General features: G+C 35.4%; 1 protein-coding gene across 3 annotated transcripts in view; it reads right to left on the bottom strand.

Annotated features, from left to right (window-relative positions):
• KANSL1L (KAT8 regulatory NSL complex subunit 1 like) overlaps window positions 1–26,398 on the bottom strand; it is a 159,459-nt gene that overhangs the window by 64,121 nt on the left and 68,940 nt on the right. For all 3 annotated transcript variants that reach the window (XM_036753199.1, XM_036753198.1, XM_036753197.1), the window contains exon 4: window positions 21,632–21,753. In XM_036753199.1, the coding sequence (XP_036609094.1) occupies window positions 21,632–21,753 (122 nt within the window). The remainder of the gene's footprint in view (window positions 1–21,631; window positions 21,754–26,398) is intronic.

The following is a 26,398-nucleotide window of genomic DNA, read 5'->3' as shown; positions in this document are numbered from 1 at the left end:
TTGTGTATCTGACTCTTTGCAAGCCCATGAACCATACTGTCCTTAGGGGTTTCTTGGCAAGGATACTGGAGTGGTTTGCCATTTCCTTCTCCAGTGGACTAAGTCAAATAGAGGTTAAGTGACTTGCCCAGGGCCACACAGCTACTAAGTGTCTGAGGCCAGACTTGAGTCTTCCAGACTCCCAACCCAATGTTCTATCCACTGAGTCACCTAGCTGCCAGGAGGAAAGGACATCAATTCAAATGATAGCAGTTTCGCATGGAAATTAACTGATGTAAACCAACTGCCTTAACAAGGAGACCAAAAGAACCTAAAAACTGCCTTAGTCAAAAGACTCTTCATTTACTTGTCAAGAAAAGAGGTAGGAACCAAGAGCAATACCACTTTATAATATAAACTTACTTATAAAATTTTAAAGAGATGATGGAAGATCATGACTAATACTGCCCTATAAACCAGTAATAAGCAATAAAGGGAAAATGCAGTTTCAAGACCTTAGTAAGCAAAGTCATCCTGAAGGCACTTAAGAGTGAAATTGAAAGACAATAACATAGAGACAAAAGATAAAAAAAGATATTCAAAAACTGGCATCACAAACTCTTTTCACTATCAAGTGAAACCATAATTACAATTTTAATATCATGAGCCCAGAAGTGCTTTTGTAGGAAAGAGAAAGGACAGGGAAGAAACTAAAAATGGAAAAATCAAGATTAAACCAAGTACAGACATTGGTGTCAAGATGATACAGTTTTGAAGAGTGTCAATTTTCAAGGAATATTCAGGAGGGGAAGACAGGAAGATACAGAAAACATGTTGTACCATATAACTTTTTTTAAAAAAGGAGACTGGGAGAACATAATAATCACTGACCAAAATGCTTTTGCCATCTTTATGATATTTGTCTGAGCATAATCTATACACACATCAAAGGCATCCTTGATGAGGTAATAGAAGGGAATAAACATGTTCTTTCAAGTGCTATTATAGAGTCTAGACCAAATCTTTATCATCACACAATTGGCTGAAAAAATATGGAGAATACAAGTTGTGCTGTGCTTATCTGTTGATGATTAAATTATTTGATTCAGTAAAACAAAATGTTGCCTTAAATGTTCTCATTCAACAGGATATGTCTCATGGACATACCAAAGTTACATAAGATTCTGTGAAAAATAAAGCAACAGAAATGGCCTTGTTCAACAACTCTCTGATCATTAATATCAAGGGATAAGGAAGAAATATGGGCTCACATTGCTCAAGTCAATGAGGAGTTTTCTATAGATGATGAACCTCTCCAGATATTCCTCTTTACAGAAAATATTGTGGTAATTAAATTCTATTAATCCCTGAATGAGATCTACAAACAGTCTAAAAGAGTTTGGCCTAACCATCTACACAGGAAAACTTGAGTTGGTAAAGAATGCCTATTGTCCAGACTATATGCAGTTGAACTGATAACCTAAGGAGTTTGTCCATTTATGTAGATAGGTAGCTGATAGTTAATACAGATTAAGTGCCTACTATGTGCCTAGCATTGTGCTAAATATTGGGGATAGATAGATGGATAGATAGATGGATGGATGGATGGATGGATGGATGATAGATCAGCTGGGCCCAGAATTGAGGAGAGTAAGTTAGATTGTCTTTGGGGTGCTGCAAAATGATTTTAGTATATCCAACTTCACTGAAACAAAGATCTATCTTTTTAAATATCAATATTCTTCTTCTGGTGTTGTATACTTATAGGTCATGGAATACTACAGTTTCAAAACATTCATAATTAAGGATCTCCCAAAGTGCAATGGAAAGGTAGGTGTGAGAAGTGGGTTTGTAACATGTTGTAGCTTTACATTACAAATGAGGGAATACAAAGGAGAAAGGGTGTATGTTGAATATGATGAAAGATTACATGTGATAAGAAAAAGAAGAAAGGCTGATTTCATGGAGAGGGTGAAGAAGACATGACGGACATCCTACATAATGCACTAGCATCTTCAAAATGTCAAAAGAAAGTAAAAAAGGCCCACAGAATACTGGTTAGATTGTCTGTAACAAACTGAGGGAAGGATATTAACAAGAGTTGTGTAGGATGGATAGGCACGAATGGGCTGAGATCTGCATTGCTTGAAGGAATATATCCATGAAACCACAGAGTGTTTGCATAAATGAGTACTAGATACTGAGAGAACTGCATAAATGAGTTTTGAGAGGATTAAAGTAATTCTGTATCATTTTTATTGATCTTATTTACAATTAATTGGTTTTGTTCTATAACTGCCTAAATCATGGTTCTTTGTCTCTGAACTCAGTGCAGAAATTCAACTGCTCTGTAGTGAGTTAAGTTCAGAACTCCAGCTCTTCTGCTATCACTGTTCTATTCTTTCCTCAAGGAATTCTGCTGTATTTAACAGATGCTGGTGGACATCAGGGAGCTGGGTCTAGCATCTTTACACCACAGAAACCATCCTTCAAGGATATCGGGTTTGCTATCCAAAGCAGTCTTGCACACTACCTTTTAACCTTGCAGGTGAACTCAAACAATTAACACTTAGTCACAGGACAGAAGGAGAGGCACCATTGCCAGCCCTTCATTTCCAACTTCCAACCTATCATATTATTTCCCATGCCTCAGCTATGTAGCCAATCATGTCATCTTCAACCCCATGATGTCACCTACTAGGCTCTGTTCTTTGTTCTCACCTTATAAAAATGAGTTAAGTCTTCTTCTTGGGGTCTTTGGTTTAAAACTGAGGAAGAGCCATTGACCCATTCTTATTAGAAGGTTAGTGTCTTATTAATAAAATCTTATCTTGCTTGGAGAGAATGTGGCTCACTCTGCCTTTGCTAAATCTTACTCATGATAGTTTCAATGCTTAAACCTCAAGTTAGACTGAACTTGACGGCATCTAAAAGATGCAATAAAAAGCACAAAGAACAACTCTAGAGTATTGTGCTTAGTTCTGGATGACCACTTGTTGGGTTATGTTGAAAAGGAGAACCTTGTTCTGGAATGTGTTGTTGTTGTTGTTTCAGCCATGTCTGACTTTGTGACCCCATTTGGGATCTTCTTGACAAAGATACCAGAGTGGTTTGCTGTTTCCTTCTCCAACTCATTTACTGAGGCCAACAGGGGCAACTGGCTTTTCCAGAGTTATACATCTAATAAGTATCTGAAGCTGGAGTTGAACTCAGTCAAATGAGTCTTCCTGACTCCTGGCCTAGTACTCTACCCACTATGCCACCCAGATGCCAGGTATAGGTTGGACAAATGGCCTGAGATCCCTTCAAACTCAGATTTTGTGCAGTGTTTTTTGTAACTCTCTAATGCTGCGTGTCATTACTTGATCTGGTGTGGAACAAGCCTTGAGGTGGTTTGCCTCACTGTAAATCATGAAACACAGAAAAAGAAAATGGGGAAAAAAACATAATAAGGACTAAAGCCACTGATTCAGCCACTTTTATTTATCTCAGCTTTAATAGCCAGGCAGGACCACTACCCTTTGCAGAGACTAAACAGACTTCATTGCACCACTAAAGGAGCAGTCGAGTTAACAAAAGTACATTACAGATGCAAAATGTCTTGGGACATGGAGATGGAAAATGATGCTTGCCCTTGTCTGCACCTGCTGATGAAGAGTCTGGGGGAAATACCCAAATAACTAATGGTTCTTTCTTTCAATAGTGCAGAAACTACATTTGAGTATTAATTTGCCTTTGTTCAGCTTCCTGAAGAGCTAAGAGACAGAAGCCGTAAGCCACCAAGAACTGAACTGCTGGGTTTTTGTCCTTCTTGCTACTTGGATGTGGGATAGGGGTAGAAGAGTGATGTGCAGGAAGAAGAGGGATTAGAGCAGACCTGACTGAAAACTGTGGTTTGATATATGTGCAATTAATGCTCTAATATTGGTATGCTTGTGTTTTCTTTTCCTACTGATTAAATATTTTCTCAAATTATAACTCTTAATAGGCATAATTTGATGAAAATACAGGTCTAGGAATGAAGGGAAATGGATATGTAGATGGGGTTTAGTCAAGAGATCGAATTAGTTTATGTATAAACATATCTCTAAACTATCATCAGAACCCAGTGCAACCAGAATGAGGAGCTGAGGCAATGGATGATTGACAACCGGCTATCCTTTGGGTCTGAAAAAAACATGCAACTCAGCCAATAGCCAAAGTGTTAGAACATTATCTTTTATGTGGGAAAATTGGGACACTAATGCATTGTTGGTTGCACTGTGAACTGATCCAACCATTCTGGAGAGCAATTTGGAACTATGCTCAAAGGGCAATTAAGCTGTGCACACCCTTTGATCCAGCAATACCACCACTAGTTCTGTATCCCAAAGAGATCATAAAAAAGGGGAAAGGACCTACATGTACAAAAATATTTAAAGCAGCTCTTTTTGTGGTGGCAAAGAATTGGAAATTGAGGGAATGCCCATCAATTGGGGAATGGCCACAAGTTGTGGCATATAAATGTAATGGAATGTTATTGTGCTATAAGAAATGATGAGCACGTAGATTTTAGAAAAACCTGGAAAGACTTACATGACCTAATGCTGAGTGAAGGGAGTAGAACCAGGAGAACACTGTACAAAGTTACAGTAACACTGTGCAATGATCAACTACGATAGATGTAGCTCTTCTCAGCAATATAATGATTCAAGACAATTCCAAAAGACTCACGATGGAAGCTCTGAGAGATTTAATGACTTGCTCGTGGTCACAAAATGAGGTCATTATCAGAGAGAGGACTTAAACCAAAACTTCCTGATTCCAAATCCAGCATTCTAACCACTATATGACATGGCCCCTAGAGCAATAACCTATATCTATAGTTATAAGATCTATAATCAAGGTAACTGAATAAAACAAATTTACAGATTCCCTACTTATGTTTGGGTTAGATGGCCAAGACTGTTTTCTATCATGTAACAAAAAGATAAAACATTATTCACAATATTTTGCAGTTCCTAAGGTGACTGACAATGACTGATTTTGGTCTAATTCCATATGCAAACTATATTCCTTTCAATGAAGCTGATTTAGCATATAAACTACACTAATCGACACAGAAAGGAAACTACTACAAACACACACACACATGCACGCACGCACGCACGCGCGCGCGCGCACACACACACACACACACACACGCACACACTTCCTTAACCCACAGCAAGAATCTAAAGAAGCTAAACAAGAAGTAAGAAACAGACCTAAGGATGGCCAAAGAACATTTATACTGTCTTGGGAACTATATGCAACATTTCAAAATTTAATCTTACATTTAGTTTTTTTTAATGGTTTATAATAGAAGAATCATAATTTCACAATAAAATTATAATAGCCTCACAGATTACCACACTTAAATCTATCATAGGTTAGTTTATTATCATATCTCTGTGCTTGGAGAATTTATAATGTAAAACAGTCAACAATGACAAATACAAGCACATGTATAATTATAAAAACATTAAACAAAATATATTGCTTTTAATGAAAAGTTTGAAAGTTTAACTGAGATTTCTGACACATTAAACCTTATTCAAAAAAGCAAATAGTTATGTCTCATGTGAAATAATTATCATGATTAGAAATAACAATCTGATTGATGCATTGAAACTTCATTTTTATTTCATGTTGTATCTGAAAACACGTTAAACCCAAAAGAAAAGATAAAGTCAAACATTATTTCAAAGTTTAAAACTTCATTTATTTGGAAGCAATAGAAGTCAAAAGGAAGAAGTCATTTACATTATTTTCACTGATTTTAGAACATAAATCCTAATCATATTTGTTCTTTCCTATGGTAAAAATAAGTTATACAATGCTTTTTTTTTTTTTACAAACCTTAATGTCCTCATCAGGTACTTACCGCTTAGATCCTTAGATGCAAGAACATCATATACATGTATATGTATACATGTATATATATGTCACAAAACAAATTTTAAAAATTTAATTCTATAGTCCTTGGCTGCCTATGAATATATATATATACACATATATATAATTAGTATTTGAGAATTATATAGTATATGTTATTAAAAAGTATAAATTGTATAAGAAAATATTAAATTGTATATATGTAAATATGTGCTTATATGCTAATCTTATGCTATTATATAAAATAGTTTAATGAATTAGACTAGAAGCAAAATAACACTCATTGACAGATCACATCTAGCAATCTCAACCATCTACAACATAGCTGCGAACCTGTAAGAAAAATAAAACTTCTGAGGGCAAAATGGATTCCACAAAAACCATTCACTTTATTAATTTACTAATCAGCAAAGGCCTCAAGGCTTCATATTCACACAGTCCATTTTTCATAGTCAGTGAGCATTTTATTAAGCACTATGTGTCAGGGACTGTGATAAGCACTGAGGATACAAAAACCTGAGGAGTGAGGGTGGTCAACAAGTGTTAAAAAGCTCCAAAGAGGTCAAGAAGGATGAGGACGGAGAAAAGGCCATTGGTTTTTGCAAATGAGAGATCATTGCTAACACTGGAGAGAGTAATTTTAGTGGAATGAAGTCAGAAACTGATTGTAGAGAGTTAGGAGAGTTTTAGATCATAGGAGTAGAGAGTTAGACTGTAGACAATAGGAGAGCAGAAGCGAAGGGGAAGCCCCTATTGCAGGCAGCCTTCTCAAGTAGTTTAGCCACAAATGGCAGAAGAGATGCAATTAAGGTTAGCAGGGACTGAGGATCAAGGGAAGATTTTCTGAGGATGAGGGAGACAAGGACATGATTGTAAGCAAGAGGGAAGCAGGTGACAAGGAGCGATTGAGGATAAGTGAGAGAATGTGTCTTATTTTAGACACAACTTTAACACAGCAACAGTAGCAAAAAGCATTAACTTGGCAGTGAGAAAAATAGAATAACCTTAAAAAACATAAGCAACTCAAAGAGCAAGGCTGTTTGTACCATTTAATACTAAAGTATGTATGGCTGTTTCGTTTTACCTGAATAGCCTCTGAGGGAATTACTGTATTACACCCCATTCCAATAACTGATGTTCATAATGATGACCCTGAGTCATCAAAACAAGGTTAAATTATATTAAATATATAAAAGAAGAAATAAAAATTTTTAATTCCATTAAGAATAATGAATATTTAAAAAAATTTTTGGCATTTAAGATGTACAGGCTTCAATTAAAAAGAGAAAAAGCACTTATATGGAACAGCTCATTACCTCATGGGGTATAACTATAGTAACTGCTTAATAAATGCCTGTTGACTAATCACTATTCAAATCTCTCTTCTCATAATTTCACTCTTCCAAAGTTACATTTTTTGGAGTCAGAACCAAAATAGTGGAGTAGAGGGGGCATTCAAGCCAAACTTTCCCAACATTTCCCTCCAAATAATTTAAAAATAATGTATCAATTCAAATTCTTAATTGGCATAGTCAACTAAAACAGGCCCACACAACCTGCAGCCTGCCGAAGAATTTCAGGCAGCCCACAGAAAATGTAGAGGAAAACAGCTTCTACATTTTTCACAGGCAGCCCAGAATCCTTTGGTGTGCCCATGGGCTGCTTACAGCCCATGGATCACAGGCTGAGCAGGCCTGAACTAAAAGGTCAAAGTGAAACATTTTTCCAACCAGGACAACATAAGAGACCATAAAGAGAGGCCTGTGGCACTGGGGTTAGGCCTGGCCAGGAACAGTCCAGTGGCAACACCAGCTACGAGCCTTGGAGGCAGTAGGTACAACAGCAATACTGGGAGCTCTCACTGCCTAGAGACAGTAATGGGATTGGACACCTGGACAGAAATTGATTATAAGGAACACCAGCATAGGTACTAGGTACAAGACCAGACACCATTTGGCAGCTCCCCTGCCCATTACCCACTTCCAGGATGAAGATCCAGGGCAGAGAGGAACACTTGAAGTCACAAGGGAGCAAGAACCCTAGGGGTCACAGTTTCTGGGCAGACAGGGAGGAAGGGCCGTAGGTCCTGTTCCCAGTTCCAGGGTGGGGAGGAGCAACTGTGCTTGCAATTGCAATGGAATTTAAGAATCAAAACCCAAAACAAGAGAGTGGTGATCAGACCTTTCCCTGGATTACACCACCTTGAAAGTTCCCAAAAGTTACAGACCCTTAGAACCAGCTAAGGAAACAGCAAAATGAAAAAGTGCTAAGCTTAGGACATTGACACCCCATCCTCAAAGGCAAGCATAGCTCAACATAACATAAAGTTCAAAGTGAATAAACAGTCTGAAAAAATGAGCAACAAATAAAGAACCTGGCCATAAAAAGCTATTATCATGATAGCAAAGCTCAAGACACAAACTTAGGAGAAAACCTACAAGCAAAGCCTCAAAGAATAATACAGATTGGACAAAACCAAGCAATAATTCCCAGAAGAGGTAAAGAAAGAGATTTTTTAAAGAGACAAAAAATGATTTTAAACATCAAATAAGAATGTTAGAGGAAAAACTGGGGAAAGAAGTAAAAATAATGCAAGAAAATTATGAAAAGAGGATCAACAGCTTGAAAAAAAACAGGCACAAAAAATACTGAAGAAAATAACTCCTCAAAAAGCAGATTTGGCCAAACAGAAAGAGGTGCAAACCTTACTGAAGAAAATAATTTCTTACAAGTAAGAACTGGTCAAGCGGAAGCTGACAATTCCATGAGACATCAAGAAACAATAAAATAAAGTAAAAAGAATGAAAAAAATAGAAAAGTGAAATATCTCAAATGAAAAACAACTGACCTGAGAAAGATTGAGAATAAAATTTAGGAATTATTGGACTATCTGAAAGCTTGATCAAAAAAAGATCCTAGACATAATATTTCAAGAAATTATTAAGGAAAACTGCCCAGATATCTTAGAACCAGAGGGAATGCACCAATGACCTCCTAAAAGAGAAAATGAAAACTTTCAGGAATATTACTGACAAATTTCAGAGCCCCCAGGTCAAGGAAAAATATTACAAGCAGCCAGAAAGAAAAACCATTCAGATACTGAGGAGCTACAGTTAGGATCACATAAGATTTCACAGCTACCATGATAATGGAGTAGAGGGCTTAGAACAGACCTGCACAACTGGTAAGCTTCTTCAGGCTGCAGAAAGGTTAGACTAGAGACAGACTGACAATTGTTGATTGCTGTGGGTGACATGACAAACAGGAGAGTGCACAATAGCAACCTTACATTTTTTGTGGGCCACCTGAAATCCTTTGGCAGGCTGAAAGCTACCCGTGAGTCATATGTTGTGTAGGCCTGATTTAGAATATGATAATCCAGAAGGTAATGAGCTAGGATTACAACCAAGAATAACATTTCCAGAAAAACTGAGTATTTCCCTATATGAAGGGGGGAAAAATGGACATTTAATGAAATAGAGGCCATCTGGGCAAGTCTAATGAAAAGACAAGAGGCAAATAGAAAATCTGACTCAAATACAAGCCTCTAAAAAGGTAAGCATGAGTGAGAAATAATGAGGCACTTAATAAGATTAAACTATTTAAATTCTAAAATGTAAAAGAGTCTACATAGAAGGGATAAGTGTGAGTCTATTATGTTGGGATTCCAAAAAAAGAACGGAAGGGTGAGAAAGAGAGATGCACTAGAAGAAGGAGAAAAGGAGAGAAAGAATAGGGAAAATTATCTGACATAAAACAGACATTCAAGAAAGAGTTTTTATAATGGAGTGGAAAACGGGGGAAGGGCGAGCAATGCTTGAACTGCACTTTCATCTGAACTGGTTCAAAGAGAAAAAAACCAAACAAACAAACAAATAAATAAGTGTGTGTTTCCACACAACACTCAGTTGGGTTTAGAAATCCATCCAACACAACAGAGAAGTAGGAGGGGAAGGCACTAAGACAAAGGGTGGGGTTGGGGTGAGAGGGAAATCCAATTAAAGGAGGCAGTGGTCAGAAGCAAAAAAAAAAAAAAAAAAAAGATTTTTGAGTCTGGATAGGATAAGAGAGAAAAATAAATGAAAGAAAATAGGATGGAAGGAAATACACAATCATAACTTTGAATGTGAATAGGATGAACTCACTCTTCAAAACAGAAGCAGACAGCATAACAAATTCAAGCAGAATTCAACAATATGTTGTTTACAAGAAACACACTTGAAACAAAAACACACAGTTAAAACAAGGGGCTAGAGCAGAAACCATTATGCTTTAGCTGAAGTAAAAAAGGCAGGAGTAGCAATCATGATCTCAAAGTAAAAGCAAAAATAGTTATAATTAAAGCAGATAACAAGGAAAATATATTTTGCTATCAGGTACTAGAGATAATGAAATAATATCAACTCTAAACATATATACAACCAACTGGCAAAGCATCCAAATTGTTAAAGGAAAAGTTAGATGAATTACAGGAAGAGATAGAAAGTACAACTATACTAGTGGGGGACCTTAATTTATCCTTCTCAAAACTAGATAAATATAACTATAAAATAAATAAGAGAGAAGTTAAGATGAATAAAATTTTAGAAAAGTTAGACACAGTGGACCCCTGGAGAAAAGTGAATGGAAATAGATATGAGCATATATTATTCTCAGTTGTATATAGCACTGTCATAAAAACTGACTACATATTAGGACATATAAACCCCACAAACAAATGGAGAAAAGCAGAAATATTAAACATACCCATTTCAGACCATAATGCAATAAATATTACATTCAATGAAGGGCCTGGGAAGCAGAGATTTAAAATTAGACACTAAACAATCTAATGCTAAAAAATGATGGGGTCCAAGAGCAAATCATAGAAACAATCAATAATTTCATCAAAGATAGTAATGAGGCAATATATCAAAATTTTTTAGATGTAGCCCAAGCAATAGTTAGGGGAAAATTTATATCTCTCAGCATTACATCAATAAAAGAGAGAATAGATTGATGAACTGGGCGTGCAACTTAAAAAACTAGAAAAAAGAACTAATTAAAAATCCTCAAATATCAAAACAGAAATCCTGAAAATCAGAAAAGAGATGAATAAAATTGAAAGTAAAAAAAAATTTAAGAAATAAAATTAGGACCTGGTTTTATGGAAAAAATAAAACAGATAAACCACTGGTTAATTTGACTTAAAAAAAAGGAAGCCAAACTGTCAGTATCAAAAATGAAAAAGATGAATATACCACCAATGAAAATTAAATAAAAGTTATTAATAGGAGCTTTTTTTGCCCAATTATATGCCAATAAAATTTACAAACTAAATGAAATGAATATTTGCAAAAAACCCCCCATAAATTGCCAGAATCAATGGAAGAGGCAATAGAATGCGTCAATAACCCTATCTGAGAAAAAGAAACTGAAAAATCCATAAATGAGCTCCCTAAGGAAAAATCACCAGGACCAATAATTTCACAAGTGAATTCTACCAAACACTTTAAAAAACAATTAATTACAATACTATTTAAACTATTTGGGAAAATGGGCAAAGAAGTCCTAGCAAAATCCTTTTATGACACAAATATGGTGCTGATACCTAAACCACAAAGAACAAAAACAGAAAAAGAAAATTATAGACCAATTTCCCTAATGAGTATTGTGTGAAAAAATTTAAATACTACCAAGGAGACCAAAGCACAATATCACAAATATCAGGAGGGATTTATACCAGGAATTCAAGGCTGGTTAAATATTAGGAAAACTGTAAGCATAATTGACTATATCAATAACAAAACTATATGATTATATCAATGGATCCAGAATTAACTTTTGACAAAACACAATGCCCATTCCCATTAAAAACACTAGAAGAGATAGAAATAAATGGAGATATTCTAAAAAATGTTAAGACCAAAAGCAAGAATTATCCATAATGGGGATAAACTAGAAGCCTTCCCAATAAGATCAAGGGTGAAGCAAGGATGTACATTATTAACACTATTATTAAAAACTGTAGTAGAAACATTAGCTATAGCATTAAGACGAGAAAAAAGAAATTGAAGGAATAAGAATAGGCAACAAGAAAATAAAACTATCACTCTTTGCAGATGATTTGAGGGTATATTTATAGAACCTTAGACAATCAGCTAAAAAATGAGGTGAAACAATTAACAACTTTAGCAAAGTGGAAGGATGGAAGATAAATCCATATAAATCATCAGCATTTCTATATATTATCAACAAAACCTAGGAACAGATAAAATTAAATTCCATTTATAATAACTGCATAAGTTTTCAGAAGAAATCAAAGCTATCTACAATCATGTGAGAAAATGCTCTAAATCACCATTGATTAGAGAAATGCTAATTAAAACAACTCACACCTATCAGATGGGCTAACATGACAGAAAGGGAAAATAACAAATACATATGTATATGTATATATATATGTATATATCAATACAACCTATCCAAGACAATTAAAAAAAAACCTCAGGATGAAAAATGCTATCCACCTCCAGAGATAGAACTGATGAATTCCGATTGCAAATTGAAGCTACTTTTTTCATTTTCTTTACTTTTCTTGTTTTGTTTTGGCCACATGGCTAATATGGAAACATGTTTTGCATGATTTCATATGTATGATGGGTATCTTAGTTGCCTTCTCAATATGTAGAGGAGGGACTAGAGGGAAGGAGACAATTTGGAACTCAAAAAAAAAGAATGTTAATAGTTTTTTCAAAAAAAGTTAATAAGTCAGTTATTCTTTCTTTGCTATTAATTTCCCCAGGTTAAGCCTTGCCTGAAACATGCACACACACACACACACACACTTTTTCAAAGCATGAAAAAAAACTAATAATGTTCAAAACTATAGGTCTGGGATCATTATGTTCCTGTTTCATTTTGCTGGAAAAAAAATCAGAATGTATTAAAATCTCAAACACTTTTTTGTAATAATTACAAAATCATATAACTTTAATACAATTTAGAAATCATCTTTCACCACACTCTTGTTTTAAAAATGAGGAAACTGAGGCCAAGAAAGGTTAAGCTACTTATCCAAGGATAATTTCCAAAAATGCTTTAACAAATCTAACACTATACAAGTGTATGTATCTTCTATGTACTTCAACCACTAATATAATCGCAGATATAAAAATACTACATAAAACATTTTGTTTATAGAAATATTTTCAGAGCCAATCAAGCTGCAACATGGGAAGAAAAAAGACGACGTGCCTCAGTTTCTCATGAAGAGTGTTAAGTGTGTATCCTGTAATTACTGAAGCACATCGTCAAAAAAAATTTTAAGCAGTAATGCCAGTGATATACTACACACAAGATGAAGAATGATCAAGATGCCATGTACTTCCATGAAACTTATGTCAAGGTATGTTTACATTGTTTGAAGAACCATATTCAACAATTTCTGGCTATACCTAGGGGTGAAGCAGCACAGCAGAATGGATATAGCTGGTCTTGGATTCAAGAAGATTTAGATTCAAGTCCTGTCTCAGACACCTATTGTCTCTGTGACCTCACACAACTCTCTACTATTATAAACTGAGAAGCAGATAACACTCTCCTTTGCTGAAAGGAAGTTCCTCATCAAGGATTCATTATATAAATAAAATCAAAAGTCTAGTCCAAGAAAATGTCTAGAGGTATGACTACAAGGCTCTGTTTTCAGGAAATAAGCACTTGTACTGACACAGAGATTTGGCACAGAGTAGATAGGCATGCTCCAAATATACCTATTTGGACAGGCTCATCTGTCTGCTTTGCACAGCATGATTTGTAAAGAGGAATAGCCTACCAGGGATGGGAAACCTGTGGCCTCGAAGCCACATGTGGCCCTCTAGGTCCTCAAGTGTGGCCCTTTGACTGAATCTAAACTTTCTTTGGGATTTGTTTTGTAAAGTGTGAATTCAGTCAAAGGGCCACGCTAGAGGACCTAGAGGGCCACATGTGGTTTTAAGGCTATAGGTTCCCCACTGTTGTCCAAAACATGCTGAAACTACTCCTCCATTTTAATCATTCTCCTCCTCTTTGCCACATACACACAGAAACTCATCAATCCTTTTATTAAGAAAAACACTTCATTTAGCACCTGGCTTAAAATTACAACAGGTTGTTCTCTAAGGACTGCTCATTCTATTCTGGAGGTCCCTGTCCTTGTTTCTTGCCCTTACAGGTCTGATCTGGAAGGGCAACGTCCAAGGTCTGGGGGATGGGGATGGAACCAGATTATAAGGGGTAACTAGGTGGTGAAGTTGAGAGAGCACCAGCCCTAGAATCAAGAGGACCTGAGTTCAAATCTGGCCTCAGATAACTTACTAGGGCCATGTGACTCTGGGTAAGTTACTTAACACTGATTGCGTTAAAAAAAAAAAAACACAGATCACAGATCCAAAATCAATTTTCTATGCTTTGGCTATCCTATTTTCTAAATTTTACATATTTGATACAAATTTCCTCTGTTTAATGTAATGTCTAAAGGATATCATACTTCACAATGCAAGGAATTCATTTTAGGTGGCTATGATGTTGTTGGATAAGGTGAAAATATAAGGGTAGGGAAAACTTTAGGGGTGAGTTTGGGTGAGGGCACTGCAAATTTTGTTGACCAAGTAGAATCTTTTAAATAATTTGCATACTTGAAATTATATAAGGACATGTTACAAGGACATGTAATTACAGTAAATTACTGCTTAATTTCTTGCAAATTTCACAAGAAAAAAACCTTCATTTTCTTTCCTTATTTTATTTCACTAATTTATTCATTGTATGTTTACTGTTAGTATTTTCTTCAGTGATTCTCAACAAATTTATATTATGATATTTCACCTGAACATAAATGCAAAAAAAAATCATATTTGGACACGATCATCTGTCTGCTTTGAATGACATGTTTTATTTGTTAAGAGGAATATCCTAATCCAAAGTATGCAGAAACAACTTCTCCATTTTAATCATTCTCCGACTCCTTGCCAAATACACTCATAGACTCATCAACATGAGCAAAAACACTTACTTTAGCAACTAGCTTAATATTATAATTTGCAGGTTGGATAGAAAATAGGCATTACAAAATACTGGGCAATTTTACTGTCTTACCATGTTCTACTACTATCTGTAATATGACCACAGTAAAATAATTGTTTTCCAGTTTAAAGTTGAAAAGGTTGACATCATATTACTATATGTGAATTTAACTTTGTTATAAAATCTGATTTCACTATGGTTAATTTCTTTCATATATGCGAGTAGTCAAGTTTGCATTTTTAATTAAACATACTCACAGGTTTATGACGGACCAGATCACTTGGGTATCAAACCATCAAAGACACCACTTCAATTCACCCTTTGTAAAAGTGTTTGATTGTGATCATTTTAATTGACCTCCTTTTTTCAGGGCTTCTTTCCTCCTTATTCCATCCACCCACAGAATCATTTATAAGTGTTCTCTGAGTAAATATTTCATCAAAAAGTAACATATCCTGTGTTCTGAAGACTAATTACAGAAAAAATAAAAGAATGTTGCATTCCCAACTACAATCAAGTATGCATGACACTTTGCTAGGAGATATATAAAATAAAATTAAACACACAGTCCTTACTCTTGAGAAGCTTATAATCTGACAGAAATTTACAACCTACAATGAGTGCAATTACAGAGAAAAGTAAAAGGGGAAAAAAGACTTTCCAATTCAACTAGGTGTAAGAAATAAAACATTGCTTTGGTTAATTCTATAACCTCAGAGTTATGAAAAGAGGTGCATTGATATTAACAGGTATACTCTGTCAAACAATTATTCAACATAACATGAACTACAATAATAACAATAATGTTATACTATCAAAAAACCCACATGTTAACTTTAAAATCTCCATTTTCTATTGTAGGAATCTAAAAACTGAGTTAACAGGAGGGAAACCTAGCTAATGAACTAAAGTTAGAATTATAATTCAAGATTGATTTTACCTCCATGCATCAGAAAATCCTGAAATTATAAACACTCCTGTCTAACCTCTAAAAAATATAGTTATAACAACTTTACATTACATTTCTGTAATACTTTGAATAACATCTCAATAAGTTTTATGAACATTAATTAAATAAACCTTGTATTTTGAGATGTAGTAAAGTAGTATATAGGAATTAAGTCAATTCCCTTTTGGCTGGTAATATTGCTTAGTTTTGATGTTGGGACCTAAATAACATAAGAGAGAATCAGAATCACAGAATTTTAAATGTTGGAAAGGTTTTCAGTAGCCAGATAGTCTAACTCATACCTGGAAAAGAATTCTGTCTACAGCATACTCATTAAGTGACCATTCAACCTCCAATTGAAAGCCTTCAATGAGCGAGAATCCACTAATTCCTAAGGCAGTCTTTTCCACTTTTGGACTGTGCTAATAATTAGGAAGTTTTCCCATTAAGCCTAAATGTGCAACTTCAGCCTCCTCTTCCTTCTGATTGGAAGGCTGGAGGAGAAAGTAACAAACTCCTCCCAATAGCTTCCTTTACAGAGGGCAGATACTAGACTCTCAGATCACTCTACTTTGCATTTACTGCTCTGCCTGGTTTCAACTCCCTAAAACAAGATGTCCCCCATGCCAAGTATGTCCAGTTGTCCCTCACTTTCTTGCCTCCTTTTGTATGTCGTCTCCCTCCATTAGGTTGTAAGCTCCTTGAGAGCATGGACTGTCTTTTATTAATTGTATCCCCAGAACTTAGCACAGTGCCCTGATACACAGGAGGCACTCAATAAATGTGGATTGTGTTGAATTGGATTTCTTCTAGTTCTGACCTTTAGGACCAAATAGGACATGTCTGATCCTTTTTCCATCTGATAGCCCTTAAAATATTTGAAGCCATTTACCATGTAGTCCCTCAAATCTTCTCTACTCCCAGTTAAATGGCTTTAGTTCTTCTAGCAGCTCCTCATATGGCATGAACTCAAGGCCCTTTAGCATTCTAGTTGCCATCATCAGAATGCCATCCTTCATATAATGTCAAACAGAGAATTGAACAATCTCTATCCTCCTATATATCTGCAATAGGTGCTCCACCCAGTGTTGGAGGGGCACTAAAGGGTGGGGGAAAGACTTCCTCTAGATTTCTTGACATGACATGGAACACAAGGCTTTTTGCCCACTACCCCCTAATAACATATTAAGGAAATAGCAATATGAACAAACTCATAAATCTAAGATCAAGAATTTTGGAAATTAAATTTAGGGGGAAAAATCATCATTGTGCTTCTTCCTCTTTCAGTTACCTTCAAAGCTTGCATCTTTATAGAAACATTTGAGAAATACAGAATTATTGACTCTCAAATGGGCCCTCATAGCAGGAAGATAACACTTTACTCCTCTCTAATTAATTCTCTAACCCGCTCACCACAAAACCTGTTAGAAATCTCTCTCAAGGTTTCCAAACCAATCCCTCTCCCACTGTTCTCACCTAAAAATTTCACCTATTACTTTAGTGATGAAATCTAGACTGGTCTCCACAAACTCCCTCTTCTCATCACAACTCTGATATCTCCCATAATCTCCTCCTTTAGTCTGGAAGAAGAGGTGGTCCATTTCCTCATCAGGGCTAGTCCCTCTGTTGTACTTGTACCCTAGATCCCATCCACTCCTGACTTCTCCAGCTCTTACTCCTCCACTCCTGACTACTGACCTTCCTTGGCTTCCTTTAAGTCCCATCTTTTATCGGAAGCCTTTCCCAACCCCTCTTAATCCCAGTGCTCTCCCTCTTTTAATTATTTCATATTTGTCCTGTACATAGCCTGTTTTATATCTACTTGTTTGCACATTGTCTCCTCTATTAGACAGTAAATTCCTGCAGGGCAGGGGCTGTCTTTTCTCTCTTTTCTCTCTCTCTCTCTCTCTCTCTCTCTCTCTCTCTCTCTCTCTCTCTCTCTCTCTCTCTCTCTCCCTCTCCCCCCACAGCACTTTGTACAGTGCTTGGCATATAATAGATGCTTAATAAATGCTGACTGATTGATTGATTATTGAATCTAATGGACTTTTCTCAATCTTCATCCTTCTTAACCTCTCTGTAGCATTTGATAATGATAACCACCTTCTCCTCCTAGAAACCCTCATATTAATCTCTTAACTCTTCTTCTTCTTGTATAACTACTTCTCAGTCTTCTTTGCTGGTTCTTCAACTATGTCATGCCCCCTAACTGTAGTTATACCCCAAGACTGTATCTTGAGCCATCTTTTTTCTCTGTAATCTTTCACTTGGTCTCATCAGCTCCCACAGGTGCAATTATCATCTTTACATAGATCTCTCCAGTCCCAAAACATCAACTAACTATTGGGACACCTCAGACTGTAAGTCTTGTAAGCATCTTATACTCATCAAATCCAAAAAAGGACTTGAAAATTCACATCTCTTCCAAAATTTCCCTATTACTGTCAAGAGCTCCCACCCCTATCCTTCCAGTCGGTCAGGGTTACAATCTTGGTCTCATTATCAACATCTCATTCTGATTCACCCCAAATATTTATAACTTTTTTTTATTTCTGTCTCCACAATATCCCAAAGAATGTCCCCTTCATCCCACTTACACAGCCATAACTATACTTCTGACCCTTATAACTTCGCACTTGGACTATTGTAATTGCCTCCTAATAGGTGGCAAATCTTTCACTTCTCCAATTCATTCCCCACACAGTTGCCAAGTGATTTCCACAAAGCTCAGCTCCAACTATGTCATCCTCCTACTCAATGAACTCCAGTGTTTCCCTATAATCCCAAAGATTAAATAAAAACTCCTCTGTTTGACATTTCAAACTCAAGTCCCTTCTTATGTTTCCAATAATCTTATACATCCCTTTCTTCCTCTATTTATTGTCTGGTTCAGGCATACAGGACTGCTTGCTGTGCCCCATCTCCTGTAGCTACCTTTGCTCTGGCTGTAGTCAATTCCTGGAATCTTCTGCCTCTTAACCTCCTCTTCAAAGAATCCTTAGTCAAGACTCAAGTCAAACTTCACCTCCTACAGAAGGCCTTTTCTAGTCTCTCAGCTGTTGGTGCCTTCCCCTCTAAGATTATCTTTTACGTGCATTATATACATATATGTATATGTATATACGTATATATATATATATATATATAAAACCACATTTACCCATGTTATTATCTCACCATTACAATATAAGCTCCTCAAAGGCAGATGACAATACCTAGAATCATGCCTGTCATATGAGTAAGTCCTTAATAAATACTTTTTGATTGACTAATTAGAATATGGATTATCTTTCAAAGCTTGGTTAATGGCTGGTTTTAATTGGTGTTAAGGTCTTGGTATAATTTTCACTTTCATAGCATATCAAAGAAAATGCTTAAAAATAAACCATGTAACTTAATATTAACAATATACACAAAGACTACAACAATGGAAAAGGAAACTCCTCCCATGCAAAAAGTAGGGGGAGCCACAAATGTGGAAAAACTGCATACACTGTCCATTTTTTTTTTGATTTACTGACAGGTTTGCTGGGTTTTTTTCTTCTTTTCTTCATCTTTTCCTTTTTGTAAAAAAAAAAATGGCACTCTTGGAGAGGGAAGGGAGGAATGTTGGGGGAAATCTAGGCAATATAAAGACAAAAGATATCATTAAAATATTACTGGTAGGTGGCACTTATACAGTACTTTAAAGTTTTGAGAGCATTTTACATAAATTTTTGTGATTTTCACAAAAAAATTCTTGTGAGATATATACTTGTAATATTATCATGCTCATTTTGTGGATGAGGAAATTTAATTTGGCAAACTAAGAGATGATTTCAATAACGCCAAACTGCTTCCCAGTACAAAAACTCATCTTTTAAACTCAAAGATCCTCTCCCATAATAATGCATGGTTATGAATCTTAGAACTGTCCAATTTCCAAAGTATCAAAGTTGCAGATGTCTCAAATGTCAATGGAGATGTGTATCACTTAGTTTGCCAAATGCGATCCAGTCTACTGTTGTCTTTATGTTTGGTTCTGCTCCCAACTCACTGTCTACATGAAGTGCCTACTCCACTATTTACTTATTTATTCACCTTTTCATCTGCCTGTGGAAAAACAACACCACATTTTCTTTCTCCGTTGTCATCAAAGGTATTCTATTCACAAGATGATGTATGAGAATATTAACGAAGAAATAATCAAAAAAAGGAAACGGGCAAGTCATGTAGGAAAAGTGAAAGATAACATTTAAACAGACCAAATACTGTACTAGAAAACCAAAATAATAAAAAAAGATTCACAGAGAAAAGCCACTAGGAGGCTGGGTAAATCTTGTAGGGAGGATCTAAAGCAGAAAACAGACAAGAACTTCACAAAATAAGAAGGCATTGATAGGTTGCAATCAGCACTGATTGAGAGGATTACTATTTCCTACATTAATGAGATCACAAATACAGTGATCTACTTATGGATTCTAATACTAATTTGAAAAAGATGCATTATGAATAAAGTCATATGGGGAAAAATGAATAATATAAAATAGGTGTGATAACAAGATCATAGATTTAAACAAGGAAGTATTCTTAGAGGACATTGAGTTCAACAACCTTATTTTACAAATGACAGAAGTGAAGCACACAGAGGTTAGGTGACTTTTTAAGGATCACACAGCTAGTAAATGTCTAAAGAAAGGATCTGAACCCAAGTCTCCCTGACTCCAAGTCCAGTGCATTTTCACTGATGCATTTTCAAATGATGCCTCTAAAGACCATACTGATCATTGGATGATACTTTTAATTCTAATCCTTGATGCCCTTTTTAAAGGTATACTGATATATTATCAAATTATAACCATATGATTTAAGATCTTTCATGTTTGTATTTTATAATTGAATTGTCATAGCTATTTTCAGAAAACTGCACATTACAAAATTTGCTATTTAATTTGAAAAGCCAAATTAGAAGGTTGCTTTAGTATAGTGAATTCCAAACATAAAAGATATCTACCAGTTTTCCTTTACTACTGCCTTTCATGGCATTAGCTCTCTTTTAAGGAGTTTATGCATTCCTCTGATGTAGAAGAAGCTAGATTTTTTTTTCCTTTTTCAAAATAGAAAGGCGACCATTTGTGACTGTAAAACACTACATTTGTATACAAATATACCACATTTGTATACATACCTACATATATACATATGTACACATACATATACATATGTATACACAGATACATGTATGTATACATATGTATATATAGACACATGCATATATACATATGCATATACAGACATACATATATACATACACATACATTTATGCATATACATACATATACATACATACATATGGATAAATAAGGTAAGGTATAAGTTACATATTTAGGGCCAGCATAACAGTGTGATACCAACATAGCAATTAAATTTCTTCATCAGAAAACTAAAACATTCCTGAGACTTCTTTTACCTTTCAAAGGTTTAACTTTAATGCCATTAAGTTTAATTTAACCCAGGTTGGCAAACGTAGGTCAAAGGGTTAAATTCAACCCTCTGCCTGTTTTTGTTTGGCCTGTGAGTCATGGCATTAGCCAACCCTTGATTTAATCTAAAATTATTTCTAAATCAATAATTGCTCTGCTTTCACAGTATACCAAATTAGAAGGGAAAAGTAGACCAAATTATTTTGTGGGGAAAAAAATTCAAAATAAAATAAGAAAGATGAGACACAGGCTTAAAAAAAAAACGTATCGTACCATTACCTACCTCCTAGAAATGCCATTAGCCAGTCGTTTATGTTTACAGGGCTTAGAAGAAAGGGGTGATGAAGCAGGGGACAAGTTCAGTGGAGCAATCAGACTGTTGATTATTTCAGTCAGTTGTGCACTCTGCAAGAAAACAGTCAACTTTTTAGTATTTCGATGCATGAATCTGAACATTATCCTTCTCCTGGGAAAAGTAAACTTTACGTTTTTAGTAAAGGTTTCAATCTTACAATTCCTACTAGCACTGGCTTTTATCTTCTCATATATACTGATACAAATGTAAGCAGCCAAAGCATTAGCTCATTTCTACTACTCTTTCTCTGCTATTGTTGTTGTTTATCGTCCTCTCTAACCACAAACATTTGTGCTGGATTTTAAAAAATGTATTTATTTGATGCTGATCCTTATCTTATTTAGAGTGTATGAAGACTTTTTTTCTCAAAAAATCAACTGTACAAGTAAGAATGGCACGCACTAGGGTTAGACAGTGGCTTGACCGAAAACAAAATCTGATTTTAGTAGACTAAAAGCTCCAAATCAATCAGCAGTGTGAAGTAACAGACACAAGAGCTAAGGCAATCTCAGCCCAATTCAGAGAGGCATAAGTTCTGAAAATGATGTGCTAGCTCCTCTCTACTTCTCCCTACTGAAGACACCTCTGGACTACTGTGTTCAGATCTAAGCTACATAGTACCTACAAAGGATATAAATTAACAGCCTGGAGAATGTTTGATGATGAAAGATCTTTCATATGCTATGAGGATCACTTGAAGGAACTGGGCATGTTTAGTCCAGAAAAGAGAAAGCTTGGAGATGGTAGCTGTATTCAAGTAAAGGGATGTCATTTGAAAAAGGGATTGGACTTGCTCTATTTGGTCCCATAGGGCTGAACTAGGAACGATGAGTGGAAATCGCAGAAAAGCAAATTTAGGCTTGATCCCAAGAAAATTTACCAGCCATGAAAAGTATCCAGAAGCAGAAAGGGCTGTATCCAGAAGTTAGTAGGTACCCTGTCACTGAATGTCTTTTAGCAGAGGCTGATGACAGCTTATCAATCACCTTATCAAACTAGAGTAGGGGTTCCTTTAGGATATGGATTTTAATAAACTGAAGCCATTGGAATCCTTTCTAGCTCTAAAATCCTGTGATTTTGTGCTATCTTGACACATTTTAAGTATATTTATTGTTAACATTTTAAGTGATTTATTCAATCTAATATATTACCTGCACACATTATCAAACCTCTTTCCCCATCCCTCTATCTCCAACAAGGCCAACAAAATACCCAAATCCCACAGATACAGATAGGAAAGTTATATTACTTTATTACTTTGATTTTTTCTTTTCTTTTTTTTTTTTTTGGAGAGGGGAAGGCAGGGCAATTGGGGTTAAGCGAGTGGAAAAGAAAATACCTCTTTTTGAAAGTCAGTGTGTGTATGAAACTAGTTAAGCTTGTTCTTAGGGATGGCATTATTAAAGAATGAGGGAATTTACTAGATGATCTATAAGTTCCCTCGCAGCTTTAAAAATTCTGTGATTATGGGAATGTGAAAGAAAAGTTAATTCTACTCATATAGTCATGATCACCGATCATCACCTCAAGAGAAGGACAGTGAATCATTTTATATTGCAATTTCTTGGCAAACAAACAATCCCACTTTCCAAAAACACATCTTTTATTATAATTAATTTCTCCTTTTAATTTAATTAATAGATTATGGTTCTCAAAAGAAAGGGAAGAAGTCAGGTTCTTGTCATTATTCCTCTATAAAAATAATAGGATCTTAAAGAGAGAAGAGACCTTAGTCACACACATGACAACAAAGGCCTGAGAATAATGCCTTGTACGCAGAAGACTTAATGAATATTTAACAAGCAAAATTGAAAAACAGCACTTTCAGTCTTAACAGTGTCACTTTGTTACATCAATCACTAAATGAAAACTCATAGGAATGAATAATAAGGAAACAATAAAAGTTCAGAAACATAATAGCTGCACCTAAGAAGTTTTCTTCTACAGAGATAATGCTGATAAAAATTCTTTGTTTTGAACACAATATTCTATGACAATTCTATGGATCTGTTAACTCATAGATGTAGGAAACTACCTCCAATGACAAAAATTCTCACCTATCCGGGTTTTCTTTTTGTTTTTTTTTTAATAGTTAACTCAAGAAATAAATAAAGTTAAGTATAGAAAGATGCACATGCCAAAAATCTATGATATAACTCAACCCATGTACTTTATTCAAGAATGAATCAATAACCAATATGAACTTAATATTTTAAGAATACTTTATTTCAGAAAAAATGAGTAAAAATTTTTTTTCCAATTTTATTCTACAGAAACTAAGTAACAAATATGCAGATGTAGTGAAAAAGCAAATCAGAGAGCCATAACAGCATAATTTCTTAAAGAGAAGGTAAATGCACTTGCAAGAATATTTTCCAATAAAAATCAATTTAACCAACTCATAGGATTCCCTAACTCATACTCTTGAGTTACCCAAATTTTTACATATTTAATAACTTATTAAGTGCCTACTATATGCAAGACACGAGGCTAATACTAGGTATACAAAGACAAAAATAAAACAGACCCTACCCTCCAGAGCAGGTGTGATAACAGGACAATAGATGCAGAGCCAGGAGGGCCCTTAGAGGCCAGTGAGTTTAACACTCTCATTTTCCAAACGATAAAAGTGTAGCACACAGAAGTTAAGTGACTTTTCCAGGGTCACATAGATACTAAGTGTCTAAAAGTCAGGATTTGAATCCAGAACTTCCTGACTCCAAGTTCAGTGCCCTATTCACTTGTCCTATTATGTAGTACACCTGGCTGCATTTAAAGACCACAGTGATTTTTTGAATAATGCTTTGATTTGATATATTTTCAAATTACTTAAGACTAGATAACTTGTGACCTTTCTTGTTAAGTATTTTATATACAACCATCTCTAGATAATCAGAATATTGATGACTGATTATTAGCTATGCGTTTCTCTGTCACTCAGGATGCTTCTCTGCTGCTTCCTCTTAATCTATGCTCAGGGAGAGCAAATAAAAATTAACAGAAATAAACTAACATTTATGGGGGGATTTAAGGTTGGCAAAGCATTTTATGTATCATTTGATGCTCACCACAATCATATGAATTGGGTGCTATTTTTAATTGCCATTTTGTAGAACAGGAAAACTGAGGCAGAGAGAGATTAAATGACTTGCCCAGGATCACACAGCTAGTAATTCTGCCTGTGGCAGGATTCAAATTCAGGCCTATATGACTCCAAAGCCAAATAGCCTCCACTATGATTCCAGTACTTCCATGGGTTCCTGATCTGTGGAATATGGACATTCCCTCTAGTGGTACAGATTCCTACCCACACCTTTTCATCCCCTGTGACATCTGTTCAAAACCTCCTGTAAATCTTTCATGAGGGTTTCCCCAGTAGGCCAATGTCTTTGCAACAGAACATGGATAACAACAGAGCCTGCAAGCTGTCCACCAAGTTATCTCTTGCCCTATCTACACAAGAAGTCCATCTCCTTGTTTGCTTATCCTTCCCTCTAATGATGCATATTTTATGCTGCTTTTCTAGCAAATCCTCATTCATAATATGTTACAGACTATTCACACCCCAGATACTTTCTTGGTTGTCCAGTATGTAATTAGGAGATATTTATCAAAATAAATAAAAATAAAATGCAAGTTAATTTGAGGTTTCCTAAGCCTCATTTCTATGTGAGTTTGACAATATTTATATGTGTTTAACAATAGACCTTCACTTTCTTATTCATTCTTACTGAAGTGAAAGTTGAGCTGAAGTTTCATCTTGAATTATTATGAATTTGGGAATCTCTATGATGGGGCTTGATGCCCATCAGAACATTGTCAATCAATCAACAAGCATTTTTAAGCAGTTATTATGTGCCAAGCACTCTGCTAGCTTCTGGAATGCAAAGATCCTTGTCTTCAAAGATCTTAAGAGTCTATAGGGGGAGGGGTGGAAATGTACACATATACAAAATGTACAGGTATGAGGTAAGTGGGAGGGGTGTATCCTCACTTTCAGATATCTTGAAAGACAGACCATTTGATGCGATCTGGTTCTTCCTATCTTATTTTTATGTTTTTAAGTGCCATTTCTACTTTCTCAAGTAACACTGTGATGCTAGAATCAAAATACGGAGGGGGAAGAATTTGCTATGGAAACATCCCCAGACGTCTTCCACTGTAATTTTTCCAATTTCATTCTTAAATGCCATTGGGAACAATGTGCCTCAGTTGGATCTCTTGCCAAGATTTAATTTTTTCCTTCTAATATGTCTCCTTTTTTAAGGAGGTGATACAACTCAATCTTGTGTCATCTTTGTCTGTAAGATTTCACAAACTAGTTTATGTTATAAACCACTATTGCCTTCTACAGCCACCTATCTCTCCTGGCAAAAAGAACAAGCATTTGCTAATTAAGATGGTTTCTATTTTCTTTTAGTCTCTTAATTTGTCAAATGACTACATCAGCTAAACTTTCTTTTTTCTTGAGGAAATGATGATAGCTTATGCCAATATCCACTCTTTTATCTATTTTTCATTTTGAGACATTGATGGGCACCTAAATGGGAATGGAGGTGATTTCACTTGTATACAGAATTACTGAATGGTTCAGCTCTTCATTAATGCAGGTCAGGACTCTAATACTGGGTTTAAATATGTCAGATTGGAATTACTCAAATGCATGCCATTATCTTCTCATTTTTATTCTTTCTT

This window comes from Trichosurus vulpecula, chromosome 4 (genome assembly GCF_011100635.1).
Source record: "Trichosurus vulpecula isolate mTriVul1 chromosome 4, mTriVul1.pri, whole genome shotgun sequence".
Taxonomy (NCBI): Eukaryota; Metazoa; Chordata; class Mammalia; order Diprotodontia; family Phalangeridae; genus Trichosurus; species Trichosurus vulpecula.
This window is presented reverse-complemented; position numbering and strand designations above follow the sequence as displayed.